Source organism: Peromyscus californicus, unplaced genomic scaffold (genome assembly GCF_007827085.1).
Source record: "Peromyscus californicus insignis strain IS unplaced genomic scaffold, ASM782708v3 Scaffold_3__1_contigs__length_106647218, whole genome shotgun sequence".
NCBI classification, from domain to species: Eukaryota; Metazoa; Chordata; class Mammalia; order Rodentia; family Cricetidae; genus Peromyscus; species Peromyscus californicus.
Window position 1 is genome coordinate 6,403,787 of NW_026294551.1, and position 22,643 is coordinate 6,426,429.

The 22,643-nt window shown below is 47.2% G+C and overlaps 1 protein-coding gene across 4 annotated transcripts in view; it reads right to left on the reverse strand.

The window, feature by feature from the left end:
• The window catches only part of Unk (unk zinc finger), a 33,311-nt gene extending 10,686 nt beyond the window's left edge, over positions 1-22,625 (reverse strand). The window contains exons 1-6 of one of the 4 annotated variants that reach the window (XM_052755864.1): positions 22,405-22,625; positions 3,429-3,638; positions 2,163-2,339; positions 1,893-2,023; positions 1,167-1,302; positions 518-635 (exon numbers count right to left, since the gene is read on the reverse strand). In XM_052755864.1, coding sequence (XP_052611824.1) covers positions 518-635; positions 1,167-1,302; positions 1,893-2,023; positions 2,163-2,339; positions 3,429-3,638; positions 22,405-22,508 — 876 coding nt within the window. In that variant the 5' untranslated portion in view covers positions 22,509-22,625. The remainder of the gene's footprint in view (positions 1-517; positions 636-1,166; positions 1,303-1,892; positions 2,024-2,162; positions 2,340-3,428; positions 3,639-22,404) is intronic. The other 3 variants (XM_052755865.1, XM_052755862.1, XM_052755863.1) reach the window with 3 other exon arrangements.
• Between the last annotated feature and the right edge of the window lie 18 nt (positions 22,626-22,643).

The window sequence follows — 22,643 nt, forward strand, 5'->3', positions numbered from 1 at the left end:
GTGCCACTACTGCCAGGCCAGAGTCACTTTCAAAACTCCCTTCAGGGAACCTGGATCTCTACGGGGTCTAACTGTTGCCTGTGATGTCTACAGCCACATAAGGTTGTCTTTACATTGCTGTATCCTGGCTTCCACAGAACCAGGGCAGGCCCAGGAACCACAGGAGAGGCGGTAAACTAACAGTGTGAGGGTAGAACTACATCAGGGAGGCTGCTGTCTCTGTCCCATGGGCTCTGACCTACCATGGTCAGTAGATTATAAGTACCACAAGTAGTCCAAAGTCCAGAATGGCCAGACTATCGGGTCCTATCTATGCCTTCTTGGTTGGTTGGTGAACTAGGAAATGAACTGGCAGTGGAGAACTGAGGGAGGGTGGTCTCAGAACAAGAGGCTACATACTGAGGTACTACCCACACATGCTTTGCTGGAATAGTGCCAACACTTGTCCCCACTCTTGCCTATCTCCTAGTTTCCCGAGGTGGGTAAGTCAGTCACCCCTGCCCCCCTCAAGGCCTACCTCTGGATGGAACTGCTGCTCTGTGCGGGTATGGCAATACTGGCAGGTGTCTCCATTTTCACACTTGCCAGGGTCTCCCCACTCGTCCCCGTGTTTGACGTTTGGACATGGAGATGACCTGGTCCAATGAGAAGGGGTCAGACAGGGGCAGGAGAGGATGAGACCGGGACCTGCCCAGTGCCACCTGGGTCCTTGTGCGGGGGTGGGGCCCCCTTTTGTCTCCCTTTCTTACAAGTTCAGATGCAGAAACGGGGAAGATCAGCTATAGAGGAAGGGTCTTACTAGGGTACTAAGTCTGGCTGTTCCTCTGGCCCAGCTGGCCACAGGACGACATAGTTTTGCTCCCTCAGCCAGGCATTGAACCTCTGACAGCTCAAGAGTCAGGCCACAGCCACACCACATTTTCCACACTGGCCTGGCCCCACTCCAGCACACACCCTGAAGAATCAGAAATGGATCGGCCTCATGCAAGAACTGGACAGGGCTCCCACCATTCCGTCATCCTTCGTGGTCCCTCCCTTTAGAACTGGCCCTGTAAACTCCAGGCCTGCTTCCCACCTCCCTGAGAGCCGTGGGAGTAGCGCTCTCAGCCACGACCCCTCCCTTGCCATTCCTCCCTCCCACGGCTGGCCTCTTGGGGCCAAAGGACCTGTATTTGTGCTTCCGGGGACTCCGCCGCCGGTCCTTGCTGTTGTGGTAGTAGGGACAGGCATAGCCCTGACGACACAGCCGTGGTGGCTTCTTGCATGGCTCTGTCTTATAGTTCCCCAGGACATAAGTAGTCTCTGCACAGAAGGCCAGAGGGCAGGGGTCAGGGGTCAGGGAATAGAGTTGGAGCACCCCAATAACAGCAAAGTAGAGTGTAGGGAAGGCATAGAAGAGATACTGGGAAGGGGTCCCAGAGCTGAGGTTCCCAGGTAAGACATGAACAGGGCCACTTCTTTCCAGGCCAGGACATGCATCAAGAGAGAAAATGCTTGGATGAGGGTGTATATATGAAAGTCCAAGGAACCGTGGGAATGCTGTCCGCCTATCTGGAAGCTCCCTTTTAAGTGCCTTTTGAATATAGGTTTACATGGGATGCAGGGGTGTGGTAGGCTAAAGAAATGGGTCAGTGGTTAAGAGCACTTGCTGTTTTTGTAGAGGACCTGGTTCAGTTCCCAGCACCACATGGTGGGTCACAAGCATCCATAAGCATGCACACAGTGCACAGAAATACATTCAGACAAAGCACACATAAAATAATATTTAAAATAAGTTTTCAAATGGGATAATAAAGGACTAGATTCTTCCTAACAGAAGTGGTAGCTTTAGTTAGAAAGTCACTGGGCAGCTATGGAAGGAGAGTGCAGAGGCCACCTGAGGCTGCCTGTACCTTGCCACCGAGGCTCCTCACTGAGGATCTTTTCTATCATGGCGTGACTTGCAGCCCCAGCTGGCTGGCCTTCTATGCTACCCTCTACTGTTGTCTGGCCATTCTGTAAGGCCTCCATGGCCTGGAGCTCCCTGGGAGAAAAGGAAAGGAGAGGGTGGGACAGGGAATGGGAGAATGGGGAAAGTGCCATCACTCTTTCGTCCTGCTGAGGTCAGTAGCAACGGTGCCTGCGCTCTTGCCTCTCCCTCCCCGGGCCCAGCATCAGCCTACCTGATGTCATACACAGGGGAGCGGAGGTCATGTGGGCCATGGGCAAAAGCGCAGTGCAGGCCGTTTTTGGTGCAGTTGCCTTTTGAGTCTGTCTCATGGATGCAGATTCCAGTTTTATAGTAACGAAGGTGGTACCTGCGCTCAGTATCCCCCGTGGTCCTGTGCAGGAATGGGCACCTGGAACACAGCAGTGGAAGTCAGTCAGCTCCATCGCCTGAGGTCAACTGTGGAAGGGCTGTCACCATGATCCAGAGGGTACAGTGGAATAAACTGAGGAAGACAATGATGAATTCTGTGGCCAGCATGGCTCTCTGCTTGAGTGCTGAGATCTGAAGGGCTTGACACCCCAGGCTGCTGCCTACAGCTGCTTCAGGAGACACACTTCTGGATGAACAGATGTTTGAATAATAAACGCTATCCAACTCAGGCGCTTCCAAGAATCAGCCCCTTGAGACTTGTACACATGCCCCATGGGCTTTAATGGGCTTGCAAGAAGGAGACCAACCAGCCTGGACCTCTGTGAAAAAGGTCGGTCACTGAAGGAACAGTTCAGTGTGCTGTACAACAGAACCTGGACGTGCGTCCCAGCACTCTTCTGAGAGGCTGAAACAATGACAAGCAAGGCCACGGATGGTCCCTCTGAGCCACGTCTCCGCCTTTGCCACCTCATGTGTCATTAGTGGTACACTCTATTCCGCAACAGAAAATTGTGACAAGACATTTAAAGGGAGCACATAAGCTAGGTGTGGTGGCACATGCCTGTAAGCTCAGCCCCTGGGAGGCAGAGGCAGTCCATCTCTGAATTTGAGGCTGGCTGGGCCTACACAGTGAGTTCCAGGCCACCTAGGGCTTCGTTACGAGACCCTGTCTCAAACGATAATGAGCAGCAAACAGAGAAACTAGTGAAGCTCTTTCTCTAAGCTGCCACCGCAGTGGGAACTGTGCAGGACAGCACAGCAGGTGGGGACAGGACGCGGGATCAAAGAAAACCCAGGCATCACCTCTGTTCAAACGTGGTCTTGTGGGCTTAGTGGAAGAAAGGCTGATTTTTGGTTTTCATGTAATAGGCAAAGGAAATGAAAGCCATCCCATTTACTGCTGTACCTTTAACTCAGGGCAAGGGTGAGCCCAAGTTTGACCTATAGATTGTAGCCAGTCCTCCCAAAGCAGCCTCGGCTAGCTTCCTGGGATGTACCAAGCTTATTCTGAGGGCATCTGACCCAGAAGGAGACCTGGGGCTCCTCTGAGAGCAGGCAGGGCACTCACTCGTCGCCCTCTGGACAGAGGCCTGTAGCCTCGTCATACTTGGTGCAGTAGACGTCTGGACTGTAGTTAAAGGTGCCATCCCGACGGCGGATGGAACGGCGGCGCCGCTGGTTCACGAAGTGCCAATGGAAGCAAGTGTAGGGCCGATGCTGTGTACACTTGTGTTGCACAAAGAGCGGACACTGCTCTGTGCGGAACTCCTTCAGGTACCTGTAGAGAGACGGTCTATGAGGGATGGGCCAGGACAGAGTGAAGCTTCCCAGCAAAAAGCCACCAAGCCCTGAGGGCCCTGTTCTGGAGTGCCAGTCCCATCAGGGCAGGAGCAGTTCAGGGCTGACGCTGGACTTCAGCTTTTAGATGTGTCCCAACATCTAAGTTCCACACCAGCATGAAAGGCAGTAGCCACAGGCCACACGAACCCTGTGTGTGGTAGAGGCCAGCTGCGGTGTTCAGCAGCAGCTTGGCTGAGCTAGCTGAGGTTTCCCAGGCCAAGCCACTAATCATAGGGAAAGAATTATTCACAAGAGCATAAGCAGCCTCCCCCAGGGTCTGTGGTTCCCTGCTGCCCACATACACCTGCCCATCCCAAAAGACCTCCCCTATACCATGAACCAAGCTGGCACTATGGGTTGAGGAGAGAAACATGCAAACACTTAGGAGAGACACTGTTTTGTTGCATTTGTAAAGTGTCCCTCTGGATTACTAGCTCTGATCACTGTCCTTGAGATGTCTTTAGTATTACCTGAACAAACATTTGGGAAGGAGCTCACACAGAGGTTATGAAGAGACCCTCCCTCTTAGACTGGACTGTCCCCAGTTATCTCACACAAAAACTGCAACAGTCAGGGCTATTCAAATACTGGTCTCTCTCTCCTCTACCCTCATGTAATAGGGTATCAAAAATCTCCCACACTCCACCCAGTGGAAGGCTTCAAACCTGTTTACCCTGATAGAACATACCCATCAATTTGTTTTCTTCACTACTTTAATCCAGTCTCAGGTTCTCCTAGACTAGGGCAGAGACTGTTGAATGGGCAGTCAGTACAAATTTCTTTCAATATTTTTTATTTTATTTATTTATTTTTAGGTATGAGTGCTCCATCTGCATGTATGCCTGCATGCCAGAAGAGGGCATCAGACCCCATTACAGATGGTTGTGGTTGCTGGGAATTGAACTCAGGACCTGTGGAAGAACAGTCAGTGTTTCTTCTTTTTTGTTGTTTTTTTTTAAAAGACAGGGTTTCTCTGTGTAGTTTTGGAGCCTGTCCTGGAACTCTCTCTGTAGACCACGCTGGCCTCGAACTCACAGAGATCCGCCTGGCTCTGCTTCCCGAGTGCTGGGATCAAAGGCATGCACCACTACCACCCGGCCAGTCAGTGCTCTTAACCAATGAACCATCTCTCCAGCCCTTCTTTAACTATTTCACTGTGTCTATGTGTATGTGTGGGTTGGTGGGACAGGGTACACATGCCACAGCACTCATGTGGAGGTCAGAGCACAGCTGTATGGAGCTGGCTCTCTCCTTCCACCTTTACATGGGTTCCAGGATTAAACAGGCTCAGCAGCTGCTGCTATCTTCGAAACCATTTGGCAGGCCGTTTTCTTCAGATAGTCTCTCAGGCCTAACAACACGGGCAACCAATGTGTTGAGAGTTGAGGAGATGCTGAGGGCACCAGGCACAATGTTGTATACAGACAATGTTGAGGCAGAAGCAGCTGATTTGGACTAGCTGTTGCCTGGGCTTGGCTGGAGCCTAGAACTGGAGGGCATAGACACAGGACTTCTGCTCCGAGCCTTGAGGCCTAATCAGACCAATAAGAGCAGGCTGAGTGGGCAGGCCCAGGGACGGGGACAAACAGAAGTGTCTGGGAGTCAGGCAACACATCTGGGTACAGCTGCAGGGCCAAGCAATGAGGACCCTGAGAAAGGAGTAGGTGCTTGTCCTGCTCATGTGTTCACAGGAGACACAAGAATGGGTGGTGGCGGCGATGTACATCAGAGGCAAGTGGAGCTCTGAGTTCGAGGCCAACCTGGTCTACAGAGTGAGTTTCAGAATAGCCAGGGATACAGAGAAAAATCCTGTCTGTGTGTGTGTGTGGGGGGGGGGGGGGGAATAGGAGGGACCGAGGGAAAGGTGGAAAGGAACGTAAGGGCCTCTGCTCTGGGTATCTTACGCACCAAAAAGGACCCCTGACCCAGACTGGGATGGAAGAAGACTTAAAGGAAGGGATGCTAGCAGATTAAAGGTTCTGAAGAAAGGAAACAGTTTGATACAGAAACAGATTGTATCCTCTATAGGATGTGACTGGAGTAGTTGGGAGCCTGGAAAAGACAACTCCACAGGTTGCAGAGGTATCAACACTGGGCCCCAAATACATTCTAAGACACCGGAGAGAAGACTGAAAGGTCCCCTATAATCAGATGCTCTGCTGGCTCCTCCGACATTTAAACAAATTTTCTTCTTTTCTCTCCCATTTGTTTCTGTAGGCTACACAGACAGCCCATGTCCTCTTGCCTATGTTCAGGTATCAAGCCCTGGCACTAAGTTGGGGAAACCATGCTCTAAGCTACTAGGCTAACCCTTTTTTGAGAAATACACACTCTTCCTATACCTTGAGTCCACTGGGAGACCAACTCATGTAGAAAATGGGGTGAGGAAGGGAGGAAGCTGAGCCTTGAGCCAGGAGCAGAGAAGTAAAGCAGTACTCAGGCCTGGCAAAGTAAATGCAGAATACCTAATTAAGATGGAGATCCAGATAAACGATGAGTAGTTTGCTAGCGTAAGTGTGGCCTGCACACTGTGTGAGACATACTAATACCGAAGAATACACACTGTGTATGTGGGATCCTGTCCACCTGATATCCTGTACACACTGAGTATCTGGGATTCCATCCTGCTGGTATTCTGTATTTTAATGTTCTCTTGAGACAGGGTCTTGCTGTTGTTGCCCAGGCTGGCCTCAAAGCCCTGGGCCTCAAAGTCCTAGGCTTAGGCAATCATTCTGTCTTAGACTCCCAAGTAGCTAGGATAATGAGTACAAGCCATGTTACCACTAGATAACATCCTGTGGTTTTATTTGTAAAATATATTTTGGTGCTAAAACTTTGACAGGGTATGGTAGCATAGCCTTTAACCTCACCACTTGGCATAGGCAAAGGCAGGTAGATCTCTGAGTCTGAGGTCAGTTTGCGTCTCTGTATAACCCTGGCTGTCCTGGAACTCACTATGCAGACCAGGCTGGCCTTGAACACACAGAGATCCACCTGCCTCTGCCTCCTGAGTTCTGAGATCAAAGGTGTGTGCCACCACCGCCCAGCTAAAAGGAAATATTTGAGGCCAGGCTTGGTGGTGCACACCTTTAATCCCAGCACTCAGGAGGCTGAGGCAGTTAGATCTCTGTGAGTCGGAAGCTAGCCATTACAACATAGAGGATTCCAGGCTAGCCAGGACTATTTAGTGAGATTCTGTCACAATAACAATAAAACAAAAGAAAAAGTTTGGTGTCGGCATCTTGGTGAGAACATAGGAGACAGGGAGAAGGCTAATGTGTGGTCCCCAGCTTTGGGCATAGTTGTTCTCATGAAAAGAAGCCCCTCCGGGAGAAGCTATGCATGGGGAGCTTGCAGAATTGAGGCAGAAATGTCTACAGTGCCACATGCAGACAGCGCCACATGTCCTGCCTGACAGGAATTCCCCAGGTAAGGACAGAGGTGACAGATCATTTAAAGCCATACTTCCTACTGCTACTGCCCCATGTCAGATACATGTTACTTTTGAATACCGCTTCTTAGTCTTCCTGAAGCCCGGGTAAGGGGTCACCATTACTCAGCCTGGCATTCCTAGGCCCATACATCTGGCCCAGTGTGTTTTTCCAACTCGGTCTTTGACTCTTCTCCATGCTGGCCACAGCTGCAGTGCTTATAGCCAGAAACCTTCCCTGTCTCTGCTCATGTCTCACTCCTTACCTGCAGAAACCACCAAAGGCTGGACTGAGTGGAAATGAATCTTTTGGATGCCACTTCTGTGAAGTCTGCCTTGCTTTCCACCTAACTATCTGTTAGCTTCTCTGCACTGGAAATGCTGGAGAAAGAACCCATGGCCTTATACACAGTAGCCCTGCACTCTAGTGCTAAGCTACACACTCGACACACCCTAGGCATTTCTTACAGTTCTTATCCTGCTTTGCATATGAATCATACACACATTTTCCTTTACAGGTTTAGTATACCTTATCTGGAATGCTATCATATGGGGATGGAGCATAACTCTATTCACAAAATTCATTTATGTTTCACATACGTTTTATAAATACCAGCTTGAGTAATCAGAATTACAGATATATATCACCATGCCCATCCATACCTGCAAACCACTACATAGAATGAGGAGAAGAAAAACTTCCCACTTGGTTTTAATTTTTCTTTATTCTTGTAGTTACACATGTATGTGTGCACTGGCACATGTGTGGAGGCCAGAGGTTGAAGTTAGGTGTCTTCCTGCATTGTACTCCACCTACTTTCTAGACAGAGGCTCTCCCTGAACCTGAGGCTCAACAACCTGGCTAGACTGGTGGGCCAGCAGCCTTCAGGACCCTCCTGTCTCCACACCCCAAGTGCTGGGGTTACAGGCCCATACTGTCATGCCGAGCTTTTTATCTGGATGCTGGGGATTCAAACCCAGGTCCTCATGCTTTGGAGATAAGCACTTTCCTGAATGAGAGAGACACCTCGTTCACCCCTCCACTTATGATGACATGCCTGTTTTGTACTTTTGGATTTCAGGTTACGGTGCTCAGTTCACACTACTGTTGTATATATGCCTCAACAGCAAACCTGTAAGAAACCATCGATGGCAGTGCACACCTTTAATCCCAGCACTCAGGAGGCAGAGCCAGGCGGATCTCTGAGAGTTTGAGGCCAGCCTGGTCTACAGAGCAAGTTCCAGGACAGGCTCCAAAGCTACAAACCCTGTCTTGAAAAACGAAAAAAAAAAAAAAAAAAAAGAAAAAGAAACCAATAGAGAGTTTTGGAGTTTTGACCACGAAACAATACGTGCATTTTCTCTGAATATAAGCATCAAGGAATTAAACGCTCACAAAGGAAACACCGACAGGCTCATCTCATGATGCTACCACGAGGCAGATCATCACACAGATCATCACGAGGAAGTGCCTAGCCCTCCACCCTTGTGAATTTAACACAGGGGACTGACTTCACTGCAGAAAAAATTCTCATAAGACAAGAGGCCAAACAGTTTTTTTGCTGCTGTTCTTTGATTTTGTTTTTTGTGTTTTTTTTTTTTTTAGACAGTCTTACTGTGTATCCTAGGCTGGCTTTGAATTCTTGTGATCTGCCTGCCTCTGCCTCCTGAGTGCTGGGATTAAAGGCGTACATCACCACCACCACCACCACCACCACCACCACCACCACCACCACCACCACCACCACCAGACTCAGACGTTTTTTTTTTTTCTCTCGGAGCTGAGGACTGAACCCAGGGCCTTGCGCTTGCTAAGGCACTGAGCTAAATAAATCCCCAACCCCTCAGATGTTTTTTTTTTAAAGGGATACTTTTAGGCCTACAAGATGGCACAGTGGATGAAGGGGCTGGTTCTGCAAGCCTGATAACATGAGTTCAATTCCCAGAAACAAAGAAAAATGGAAGGAGACAACTGAATCCACAAAGTTGTCCTCTGACATCCACATGAGAACCACCTCCATCATGCACAAACACACATAAATGCATAGACACACACAAGTAATAAATAAGAAAAATTAATGCTACTTTTGGGAGTCTGGAGAGCTGGCTCAGCAATTAAGAATACTGGCTGTGGTGTACACCTTTAATTCCAGCACTCGGGAGGCAGAGGCAGGTAGATCTCTGTGAGTTTGAGCCTAGCCTAGTCTACAGAGTTAGTTCCAGGACAAGCTCCAAAGCTACACTGAGAAACCCTATCTTGAAAAACCAAAAAAGAATACTGGCAACTACTCTTCCAGAGGACCTGGGTCCAATTTCTAGCACCTACACGGCAGCTCACAACTGTCTGTAATTCTATTCCCAGGGAATAGATCCCACTCCCTTTTCTGGTCTTTGCAGACACCACGTGTGTACTTAATGCAGACATAAATGCAGGTAAAACATCCATATACATTTAAAAAATATAGATATTTGCTACTTTTGAAGCTGGAGAGATGGCTCAGCGGTTAAGAGCACTGGCTGTTCAAACAGAGGACCTGGGTTTGATTCCCAGGACACACAAGGTAGCTCACAACCATCTGTAACTCCAGTTCCTGGGGATCTGACTTATGTACATGGTACACTTAACATACATTCAGGCAAATAGTCATATACATAAAATAAATAAATAAAAGCTACTTTCAACTCACTACAATCAAATTTCTAAACTTATGCTTAAGCCGTTATTGAAACTGTACAATTTGTTAACTACGCATCAAAGTGTTTGTTTAGAATTTCCCATTTTTCCTATACTCTCCTACTTTATACCAACAGGAAAATAGTTCCCAAATCAGGACAAAACCTTAGAAGTCACAGGCTTCCACCTTTCACGGACTGAAATGAAATCTAAACTTTTTCACAGTTTTTTTTCCCCCCTTTTTTGTTTTTTTTCAAGACAGGTTTTCACTATGTAGCCCTGCTGTCCTGGAACTCACTCTGTAGGCCAGGCTGGCCTCGAACTCAGAGATCTGCTTGCCTCTGCCTCCAAGTGCTGGGATTAAAGGCGTGCGCCGCCGCCACCCCCGCCGCCGCCGCCGCCGCCGCCGCCGCCGCCGCCACCGCCACCGCCACCGCCACCACCACTACCACCACCACCACCACATGGCCTTTTCATTGTTCTGACACAGGGTTCCACTAAGTTGTCCAGCACAGCTTCTAGCCTCTGTTCTGCACAGACAGGGGGAGAGCTGAGTTGTCAGCAGATGTGCACAGCTGCACAGTAAATTCCAGCCCACCTCTCTACTTCAAAAGTCCAATAGCAGTTGGTTGTGGGGCACAGGACTTTAATCCTAGCACTCGGGAGGCAGAGCCTGGTGGATCCCTATGAATTGGAGGCCAGCCTGATCTGCACAGTTAGAGCCTATCTCAAGGGACAAAAAAGTTTCCAAAGGACAAGATCTGAGAAACTAAATCAACTAAACCATTCCTCAGTCAACACCCCAGAAACCCTGGAGGCTAACTAAGCACCAAGGGAAACTTACCTAGCCCCTCAGTCCCTCCAACACCTGAGAGGCAGGACTTGGGACTAAGCTCTTCACACTCCATTCACAAAGCACACACACTCACGGATATGAGCTGAGAAACAAAACCAGTTTTGAAATAATAAGGCTTCAGTGACTCACAGTGGATAGGAAAGTACTCAGGTACCTCTAGTCCTGAACTCAGAAAAGTAAGATAGATCACTCTGAGTTCAAGGCCAGGCCAGCCTGGGCTCCATAGTTAAGTTCCAGATCATCTTGAGAGCCTGTCACAAACAATAAAAACTTCACACTACCCACTGTTGGTCTTTTGGAAATTTTTCTCCCAGTTTTTTTATATACATATAGTCATAATCAAATCACACAGCAACACCAGGTGGTGGTGGCGCACACCTTTTTACTCCCAGCATTCAGGAAGCAGAGGCAGGCAGATCTCTGTGAGTTCAAGGCTAGCCTGGTCTACAGAGGGAGTTCTAGGACAGCCGGGCTACAACGGAGACCCTGGCTTGAGAAAACAAAGAATCATCAATATCAGTGTTGGAGAGCCCTAAAGAGTTAAAACCATTAGCTCCTTCTTCCCAGACAATACCTTGATTTTACTAAGTTTTTCTGTACATGGTGCTCTGAAAAATCTCTAATTTTAGCAGCATTTTGATACATATATTTAAACCGACATGTCATTTAATGCACTGTTTCCTAAGCAACCAAGTATTTGGCCTTACAACAGTAGGTCAACCTAGATAGCACGTGAGACCCAGGTTCCAACAGAAGCTCTGCAGAGCTGGAGAGCAGGAGTAGACGTACAAAGGAGGTTGTTTTCTCAGACACTGCTGACCAAGGGGACCCGAAAGGCAGCACTTTATTTTGGAGCAGAGGCTGCCAAGGAAGGCGCCGATTAGATGAAGCCTGCTGAATGAAGTAGTAAGGAGACTGAAAGGAGTGCCTCAGGCTGCGTACAAAACCTGGAAAGAAGTACAGACACATGCAGTAACCCAGGACGGACCAGGTGCCTGGGTCTAACCTCATTTCAGTTACTCTGACACTACAGAAGGAGGTCCTACCAGAAAAAGAAAAGCATCTAAATGTGTAACTGCCACGGACTGATCTTTGCTACTGTGTTTGCTGAGATACAGGCAAGCAAACCACACCCGCTCCAGGAGGCTCTAAGCTCCACCTGTATGAGTTCATGGAACCCTCACAGCAACCTGCCCTGTGGCTGTTCTCAGTAAACTGCACATTGAGGCAGAGCTGAGCCTCACACACGGTTGACATGACCATGAGACTGACCCCTTAACCACCTTGCTGACTGCGCTTTAAGTGAGCTAAAGGGAAATACAAGAAGCAAGTAGCACCAAATAGGTAGCTGTGATGCCGCTGCGGGTGTGCCAAGCAGCATTTGTCAGGCCACACCAAAGAAAACAAGAGTCAGGTGTGGTGGCGCACACCTTTAATCCTAGCAATCGGGTGACAGAGGCAGGCGGATCTTTAGGAGTCTGGAGCCAGTCTGGTCTAGATAGCAAATTCCAGGCCAGCCAAGCAAGGATACATATCCAGACATAGAGACATAGAGAGAGAGAGAGAAAGAAAGAAAGAAAGAAAGAAAGACAAGTAGTATCTTTAAACACTGCATATACACTTTGTATATTCACTACAAAGGATTCTTACATCAATAGTAAAATATGTGAATTTTCAATAGAAAATACAAGTATTGATCCCTGATTTATACTATGTTTAAACAGACTTTACTCACACAAATCTAAAGAAAGTATCAGGTTACCATGTACCCAATAAATAAATTAACATCAAAAGACACAGTAAATAACAAAATTAATAAAAACTAAGACTTAAAAGCTAGTTAAATTTTTAATTAATAACACACCACATAAAAGGATTTAATCAACATTTTTTTCTAGAACACATCTACTTCCCTTCTGTGAGAGTAGTTTTGTAAATAGGCCAAATTTCCGTGGGAGGGTAAGACCTGAACCTTCCCACTCCTCATCAGAAGCCGGTCTTTCAGGACTGACGGTGGCCATGCAGTGTTTCAAACATTAACAGGAAACAAATGAGTCAATCCGAACATGGGAAGCAAACTGTGACATAAAAAGCAGAGACAGGGAGGAAACGTTTGGATAAACTCAAGTGTGACATGATGAAACTGTCACAGGCCTCCTTATCTTCTTTATCTCCTAAATAAACCGAGCCACCAACAGGAAAAGGTCACCACATAGAGAATGCTACGACATTTTTTACTTGCTAGTCTCCTTCCCATCTTCTCTTTCTCCTCAGCTCTTGAAACTGTTGTCAAACTCTACACACTGGCAAAGACAAAAGGGGTGAAAAATTGAGGTGTTTTACAGAGAAATGATAAAAAGTCTGCTTTGGTTACTACAAGGAATGAAGAGATAGCCAGCAGACCAACCAAAATGCCTGGACACATGGGGCCGCCCTGAGATACCCAGGCAAATCTTTTCTTTTGTCTTTTTTTTGTGCATTGGTATTTTGCCATGGGTATCTCATCCTCTGGAACTGGAGCTACAGACAGTTATTAGCTACCATGTGGTTGCTGGGAATTGAACCCGGTCCTCTGGAAGAAAGGTCAGTGCTCTTATGCCTCCAGCCCTTTTTTTATTTATTTTTGTGGCCCATGTAAATCTTTTTTTTGTTTGTTTGTTTTTTTGTTTTTTTGAGACAGGATTTCTCTGTGAAGTTTTGGTGCCCATCCTGGAACTCACTCTGTAGCCCATACTGGCCTCGAACTCAGAGATCCGCCTGCCTCTGCCTCCCAAGTGTTGGGATTAACCCATCATTGCTGGTGACCCATGCAAATCTTAACAGCCATCTCAAAATTGAAGAATGGGCTCTTACCCTTTAGCAGACATTCTCCTCACCTCCTTCCCACCCTCAGAAGTAAAACCAGCTCATTTCATAAAGCCACTGAGAAACATACACTGCTTCCTTTTAGGAGTTGTCAGTTTACAGACAACATAAACAACCATTAGGCTTCTCAAACCTGCCGTGAAAATCTCCTTAGCTCAGTTCTCCAGCCTTCCCACATGTGGACATTTACCTGAAGCACACACTAAGAATGCAGACATTGGAAAGCTGGGAGGAGAGTACTGTGAAGCTTTCTGCAAATCAAAAGCTTTCCCATATTCACTTCCTGTGGCAGTCATTTTTATTAAAACTATAAAGCTTAACCTCATTCAAGTTACAACTGGTAGTTTTCAATATATTTAATCATGTGCAATCACTGGGCTGGGAAGGTACCTCAGTTGGTCAAGTGCTTGTCTAGCATAAATGAAGAGCTTGGCTAGATACCAAGGATCACATAAACCACACACAGTAGTGCACACTTACAATCTCAGCACTCAGGTGAGGAATATCACAAGTTCAAGGTCATACTTGGTGCGATAGCAAGTTTGAGGCCACCCTAAACTAGCTGAGACAATGCCTAAAAAGGGGGGGGGTAGTGTGGCAGTGGGGGAGATGGGAGGGAGGGAGAACCACAAGACACACTGTTTGAAAATGTTGTAATGAACCAGGCAGTGGTGGCGCACCTCTTTAATCCCAACACTCTGAGGCAGAGGCAGGAGGATCTCTGAGTTTGAGGCCAGTCTGGGCTACAGAGTGAGTTCCAGGATAGCCAAGACTACACAGAGAAACCCTGTCTCAAAAACCCAAAAACAGCCGGGCGGTGGTGGCGCACGCCTTTAATTCCAGCACTCGGGAGGCAGAGCCAGGCGGATCTCTGTGAGTTCGAGGCCAGCCTGGGCTACCAAGTGAGTTCCAGGAAAAGGCGCAAAGCTACACAGAGAAACCCTGTCTCGAAAAACCAAAAAAAAAAAAAAAAAAAAAAAACAACTCAAAAACAAAACAAAACAACAACAACCAAAAGTTATAATGGTACTTAGTACATTGTGTGCTGATTTTAAAAAATAAAAACAGCCGGGCGGTGGTGGTGCACGACTTTAATCCCAGCACTCGGGAGGCAGAGCCAGGCGGATCTCTGTGAGTTCGAGGCCAGCCTGGGGCTACTAAGTGAGTTCCAGGAAAGGCGCAAAGCTACACAGAGAAACCCTGTCTCGAAAAACCAAAAAAAAAAAAAAAAAATGAAAATAAATCCCATGCACTGTTTTATCCATGTTTCTCCTGGTGTCTCCGTTGCCAGATATTTTAGGAAGATTGGCTAGGGTTAATCTATAGACTATATGCTATATATGGTATGGAACACTGCATGTCTAGATGATACATATTTTTAATAATTAGGCTAATATAACTTTATATATTCAGCATCTACCTTCATCTAACACATTAGTGTCCCCAAATTCGTCCACGTTAAAGGGAAGACAGAGGCCAGGCATGGCAATGCACGCCTTTAACCTTCAATCCCAGCACTAGGGAGGCAGAGACAGGTGGATCTCTGTGAGTTCAAGGCCAGCCTGGTCTACAGAGTGAGTTCCAGGACAGCCAGGGCTACATGTAGAGACATCTTGTCTCAAAAATAAAGGAGTGGGGGCCAGTATACTTGGATTAGCCACAACTGTCCATAGTTGCAACTCAAAACTATAGAAGATGTACTCAGCTAGTGGGGAATCCTTCTTTAGGATCAAACACAAGTTGCATTAAAGAACAACAACAAAAACAAAGCTTTAGTTATTCAACAAATATTGTTCAGTTTGGAAACACAACCAGAGGCCTTTCTCTCCCACCTCCTTCAGTAATGCAAGTGGAGCTGTGGATGGAATCTTTCACAGCTCCTAACCTAGTAGCTCCTAACAAAAAATAACACCAAGGCAAAGGTCTAGCAAAAAAGCCTGCCTGCGTGCTGCTCAGGCTGCAGGGCTCCAATGACTTAAGTGTGCACATGGCTTCTAAGACACATAGAAGGAGACCTCACCTTAGGCATCAGGGTGTTGGAAGCGGGAAGTAGTAGGTCCATGAGTTGTCTTGTTTTCTGCACTTACATGGGGTGCTATCTCCAGAGACGCTCCTTACAGAGTGTGCCCAAGATGCATTGCTCTAAGTTGCTCTCAGGTGTCCAGCTGCCCTCACCAATAAGTCAGTCTTTGTAGGATGACAGAAACCACCAGTCAAAGCAGATGCATATGGACTGAGGGGAAGCCTTCTTTAGTGTCTAACATAGCTGGATTAAAACAAAGAAACTTAACCATTAAGCAAATCTGAACTTTAATCATGACTTAAAATATAGCAGATAACAAGTTGTAGGTGCCAGGCTAAGAGGCCGGCCTCAGCATGGGTACTGCACACTTATTAACGGGGTCTGGTGAGCCTTGACTTAAGGCCACAATGAGCCCATTTGTTCTGCAGGAAATTAATTGGTTTGACAAACATGTAAATAAGATTTAAAAAAAAAAAAAAAAAGGATTACTGGTAATTTAGCTCATCCTCTCTGATGCCACCAAGCAACTCTTTCAGTGAGTGACTTGTATTGACCATAAGCTGCACTCCAGTAATGTATGTGTGGTTTTATTGCAATTTGCAATAATAATTTAAATACATGTTCACTTGCTGAATTTTCTAAAACATAATCAGATGAAATCAAGTAAAATTAGTAACAGTAATGTAGCAACTAACAAAACTGTCTCAAAACAGCTACTGCTGGAATGCCATTTTCTCACACACAATTTTTTTCCCTCTACACTTTGATGTAATCCAAGCTGACCTTGAACTGACAGGATGACCTTGAACTTCTGATCTACCTGCCTACCACCTGGGTACTAGAACTACAACCTTGCAGCCTCCCTTTTTATGCATGCTAAGCAGTCATTCTACCAACTAAGCTACATCCTTAGCCATTTTCCTGAATAAAGCTCAAGAAATCACCCCTGCCTGCCTGGGGAGATGCTCAGAGTTGGTATCTGTGGCCAAGTCTAATAACCTAAATACAGTCTCGAAAACCCACATGGCAGAAAGAGAAAACCCACTCTTAAAAATTGTCCTCTGACCTCCACAGCCACATACGAACTAAATACAGAGTAACAACCACAACAAAAAAAAAAGAAATTCTAAATTCAGGTGATGTCTGTATACACAGGATTACAGAGCATTTCTCTTCAAAGAAATCTCCTACAGGGCAGGTGTGGTAGTGCATGCCTTTAATACCAGCACTGGTAAGCAGACCTGAGTTCAAGGCCAGTCTGGTCTGTATAGAGAATTCCAGGTAAGCCAGGGCTACACAGTGAGGCCAGCCTGGTCTACAAAGTGAGTTCCAGAACAGCCAGAGCTACAAAGTAAGACCATTGCAAAAACAAAAACAAAACAAACAAAAAAATGCCTTCCTTGTGTCCCTTCAACCAAATTTCTTAAATTTATTATCTCTGTGTGTGTGAAAGCACATACACGTGTTGGAAATCAGAGAATAACCTGGTAGAGTTGATTCTCTCCTCCCACTTCATGTTGGGTTTTGAGTTCTGAGGATTAAACTTCAGTTGTCAGGCTTACCCAATTAGCTGTGTCCCAGTGAGCCATCTCACCAGCCCCTCAACTAACTGCCTTTTGTTTCTGTTCTTGAGACAGGGTCTCTCCATATAGCCCTGGCTGTCCTAGAACTCAGGAGATCTGCCTGCCTCTGACTGCTGGGATTAAAGGCATACACTACACCCAACCTAACTGCCTGCTGCTTTCTTCTCTCTCTCTCTCTCTCTCTCTCTCTCTCTCTCTCTCTCTCTCTTTTGGTTTTTCAAGACAGGATTTCTCTGTGTTACCTTAGCTGTCCCGGAGCTCGCTCTGTAAACCAGGCTGACCTGGAACTCAGAGATCTGCCTGCCTCTGCCTCCCCAGTGCTGGTAATAAAGGGAGTGTATCACCATAACCTGGCTTCCTCAGCTAATTTTTAATGTACTTGTTATATGGATTCCCAAATCTATACTTCTGAACACACTATAGGATATAATTATCATAATACTTTCCTATTTTTTTTTATTATTATTATTATTATTATTTTTTGGTTTTTTTCGAGACAGGGTTTCTCTGTGTAGCTTTGCGCCTTTCCTGGAACTCGCTTTGGAGACCAGGCTGGCCTCGAACTCACAGAGATCCGCCTGCCTCTGCCTCCCAAGTGCTGGGATTAAAGTCGGGCGCCACCACCGCCCAGCTATTATTATTTTTTTAAGGTATGAATGCTCTGTCTGCATGTATGCCTGAATGCCAGAAGAGGGCATCAGATCCCATTACAGATGGTTGTGAGCCACCATGTTGTTCTGGGAATTGAACTCAGGATCTTTGGAAGAGCAGCCTGTGCACTTAACTACCGAGCCATTTCTCCAGCCCAAAACTTGCTATTCTTAAATCTGGGCAGTGGTAGTTTACACTTTTAATCACAGCATTTGGGAGGCAGGTGAATCTCTGAGTTCAAGGCCAGCCTGGTCTACAGAGTGAGTTTCAGGATAGACTCCAAATGTATTAACACACACACACACACACACCATCATTTTCCTGAATGCTAATCAAATACTTGGAACTAGACAACAGACAGAACTCTTGACAAAATAATATTTTCTACAAGAACTGGATTCCTCAAGTCTAGCACAAGTGGCAGTAACCATTTGCTAAATGGATTATTTCAATTTCCCTTAATGCAAGATTACTGAAAAGATTAGGGGGGCTGGACAGTGGTGGCTCACAACTTTAATCCCAGAGGCAGAGGCAGTCAGATCTCTGTGAGGGCAGCCTGGTCTACAGAAGGAGTTCCAGCACAGGCTATTACACAGAGAAACCCTGTTTCAAGAAAACAAAACATTAGGGGAAGTATCAAAATAACTATCCTCCAACTACTCTTTCTATAAACCTTTCGGCCTTCCTGGTCAGCAGCGGGGAGGTGGAGGCAGGCGGGCCAGGGTCCTCTTCCACATGAAACCCTGCCTCCAACAAAACAAAACGACAACACAAAAGCCAGGTGATGGCACCCGAAAGGAAGACAGGCAGGAAGATCCTAAGTCTGAGGCAGGCTGGGCTTCATTGAGAGAACTGTCCCAAAGCAACAGTCAGGAAGTTTTAAAAGACAAAACATTTTGGGGCCAGAGAGATGGTTCTACAGTTAAGAGCACTAGCTGCTCTTCCCAGGTTCAATTCCCAGCACCCATGTGGGAACTCACAACTGTCCATAACTTCCTGTGAGGCTTGCCCTGCCCAATTTCTTCTAGTTGCCAGTGCTAGATTTGGGTCCATGTAGGTCAAACCTTTTCTATTAGCCAGGTGCCTTTGATCCCAGCACTCAGGAGGCAGAGGCAGGCAGATCTCTGTGAGTTCAAGGCCAGCCTGGTCTACAGAGAGCTCCAGGACAAGCCCCAAAACAACACAGAGAAACCCTGTCTCAAAAAACTAAAAAAACCTTTCAGTGCCCCTCATCCCCAAGGACAACAACTGAGTTCACCTTAGTAACACAGGCCACGTCAGGGACACCAACTGTATCTGTAACACCTGTGTCCTCACGCTTTCCAAACTCGGAGCTGGATGATCAAGTCATCCAAGTGACTGTTTCTGAATGCCAGAATCTACCTCAACAGACAGCAGATTTCTCTGATTTTTTTTTTTTGGTAGATAAAAAGATATATACACAAAGACAAAACTATCAGTAACCTCCATCTTCCAGTTGAGCTTGAGCACTTCATTAACTCCCGTTGATTTAAAAGCTGTCTCAAGCTGGTGAGATGGTTCAGAAGGCAAAGGCACTTGCCACCAAAGCTGATTCCTAGGACCCATCTGGAGAAAAGAAAGAGCTAACTCCCACACATTGTCCTCATCACACACACACACACACACACACACACACACACACACACACACACACACAGAGTAAGTAAATGTTCTTATAAATAAATAAAGATGCCTTAGGAGCCAAGTTCCACGACTACGCATCAACTCTCAAGGAACAGGAGAACAAATGTCAAGAAAGAATCAAGAGGACAGAAACTCGGATATGAGGACTGGAGAGATGGCTCAGGAGCTAAGAGCACTGGCTGCTCTTGCAGAGGACCCTGGTCTGATTCCCAGCACCCACACATCCACACGGCAGCTCACAACCATCTGTAACTCCAGTTCCAGGGGACCTAATGTTTCTTCTGGCCTTCAAGGGTACCAGATATGCCCTGCAGCACAGACACACATGTGGACAAAATTAGACACATAAAAATAATTGTTTAGAAACTCAGATGCTAAGTCGGGCACAGTGGCACATATCTTTATCCAGCACTTGAGAGGCAGAGGCAGGCAGATCTCTGTGAGCTCAAAGCCAGTCTGGTCTACATGGTGAGTTCCAGGATAGTCAGAACTTCATAGTGAAAACCTATCTTGAAAAACAAACAAGCAATTCAGACACTGACAATTATACTGTGTCGACTCCTTTCATCTGCCAGAAAACCATTCTAATGTAACTTCATCCTATCTCAATGACAACACAACACAGTAACACAGGCTGCAGCTACTTGTGGCAGCCACATCCTGTAATCCCAGAATTCTGGAGAATGAGGTAGAGAAAAGGCTCCCCCATGGGGGGCCAATCTGAGCAACAAATAAAATGGCTATGGAGATGGCTCTGTGGGTGAGAGCATCTGCTGCCCAGGCATGAGAACCTGAGTTTGAACTGTCCTCACCATGTGAAAGTCAGGCATGGCCACATATGTTCATAACCCCAGTATCGGAGGTCTGAGGAAGTGGACCCCCACGAGCTCACTGGGCAGCCAACCAGGCCAAGCTTCAGGTTCAGTAAAAGAACCTTTTTTTTTTTAAAGATGTATTTATTTTATGTACATAGGTGTCTTGTCTATGTGTATTTCTGCACACCAGAAGGTATGGGATCCCCATGAGACTATAGACAGCTATGAGCCACCATGTTCGGAATTGAACCCAGAACCTCTAGAAGAGCAGCCAGTGCTCTTAACCACAGAGCCATCTCTTCAGCCCCCAAAGAACCTATCTTATAGAACATCTGACCTGACGTCCTCCCCTGATCTCCAAGTGCACAATGCATCACACACACACACATCCACAAAAAGAAACCAAGATTTACTCAAGTTTGTTTGGAATTGGACTGAAAACCATGATCCAAGCAACCAAAGGTCATTAAAAAGTTCCAAAATGAGGCCCAATGGCACAGATTTGTAATCCCAGTTACTCAAGAGTTCAAGACCTGTCTGGGTTACAGAAGTTCAAGGCCAGCCCAAGCAACTTAGTGAGATCCTAGCTCAAAAATAACTAAATAAATAGTAAATAACTGAGTGTGTGTGTGTGTGTGTGTGTGTGTGTGTGTGTGTGTGTAGACACAGCTCAATGGTAGAGCCCCTCCCTGGGTTCAGTTTCTAACACTTCAACACAAGCTCTGGGCTGTGAGATGGCAGAGTTGGTAAAGCACTTGTTGCCAAGCTCAGCCATCTGAGTTTAATCCCCATAACGCATATGGTGAAAGGAGAGAGCCAATTCCTTCAAACTGTTTTTATTTCCATACCTGTGCATGGCATGTGTGTTCCCACACACATTTACATACAAATAAATCAGTGTAATAAAAAATAAGTTCCAATTCAGTTTACAGATCTGCAAATCAAGACCACACTATTGTGTGGCTAGATAAGTCAAGTGACATTATTCTAATGTTAGACCTTCATCACCAAAAGCAATGGCTAGGTTGTGGAGAGAACTCCAGTAAGAAAGAACCAACAAACTCAAAGTCTAACCTGAGTTACACTGAAGTCAAGCTTAGATGCCAGCCAACATTGTAGAGTCCCTCAAAGAAACCAATACATTTCCTATAACCGATGTTCCCAGGCTCATCTCCCAAAAGGCCTTCTGGGTCTCAAGCCAGAGCTCCCCCTGCCTGCTTTTAATTCTCTGTACTCCCAACAGTCTCCTGGCTTACTGAACTTGAGTGTTGTTCAACCTCTCAGGTTCTGAAATCTCCATGGGACATGGCTCAGGCACCTACAGGGGACGAGAGGCACACTCCTGACACAGCAGGGAACGGAAACCCACGCCGCTTTACAAGAGGAACCACATCACTGGCCTTTTGTCCCACAGCACCTAGGCCCAATGTGCCATGCCAGCAATGAAGGCAGGGACCTACGCTTGCACACATGCAGCTTTTCAGGGGTCTTCCATTTTGACAATCTCATTTACTGTCGCTATCTGAAGCTCCCTCTCTTGCCAGATTCTGAAGGGGTCTGAAATCATACAGTATCCTGGGAGTCGCTCCCTCACAGGCTGGACTGCAAAGAGTGATCCCGTGTCTGCACGTTTGACTGTCTAAGGGAATTCAAGCGTGGGTGATCCTCGTGGACAACAGGAGGCCTTCGAGATACAAAAGACCTGAGGTGCACGGAATCTCCTAACAAGACTTCAAGCAAACAGTCATTATTTCTATGCAGGTCCAGGGCTGGTTGCTACAGAATTCGACTTGTCATGTCGTGGACTTATCGCTCCCAAAGAGCCTGGAACCGTGGTTTTATGGTCTGAGGAAGAGTCAGGCCTTCAAGGCCTACCCTGAGAAGTGTGTACTCGGGACCCGAGCTCCTGCCTTCCCAACTCGGAGGCTGGGACCGAGTTTCCCGCCCCACGGCCCGACCAGGGGTTGGTGACAGTTGAGGAAGCTGGGACCGGCCCCAGCAGGTTGGAACCGGTCTGGGCCGAGCTACAGAAGGAAAGGGGGGGAGGGAGAGACAGCCTCGCGCTCTCCCTGCGCGCGTGACTCACGCTGGCCGCTGACGTCAGGCGTGCGCGCGCGGCGGGGGGGGGGGGGCTCTACGTACGTGTAGTGCTGCGGTTTCTCGGGCTGTGCCTGCAGCACCTGAGCGGTAGCGGCCGGGGGCGCCGAGGAAGCTGCCGAGCCGCCGGGCCCGGGGCCCTTCGACATGGTCCTGTCTTCCTGCCTCTTCGCCGCTCCCCTTTTATTATTCAGTCTGCGCGGTCCGCGCCGAAGACCCACAGCGCCTGCGCCGCGCCACGAGAACGTGAAGACCCCCCGCACGGCAGCAAAGATTGCTGGGAG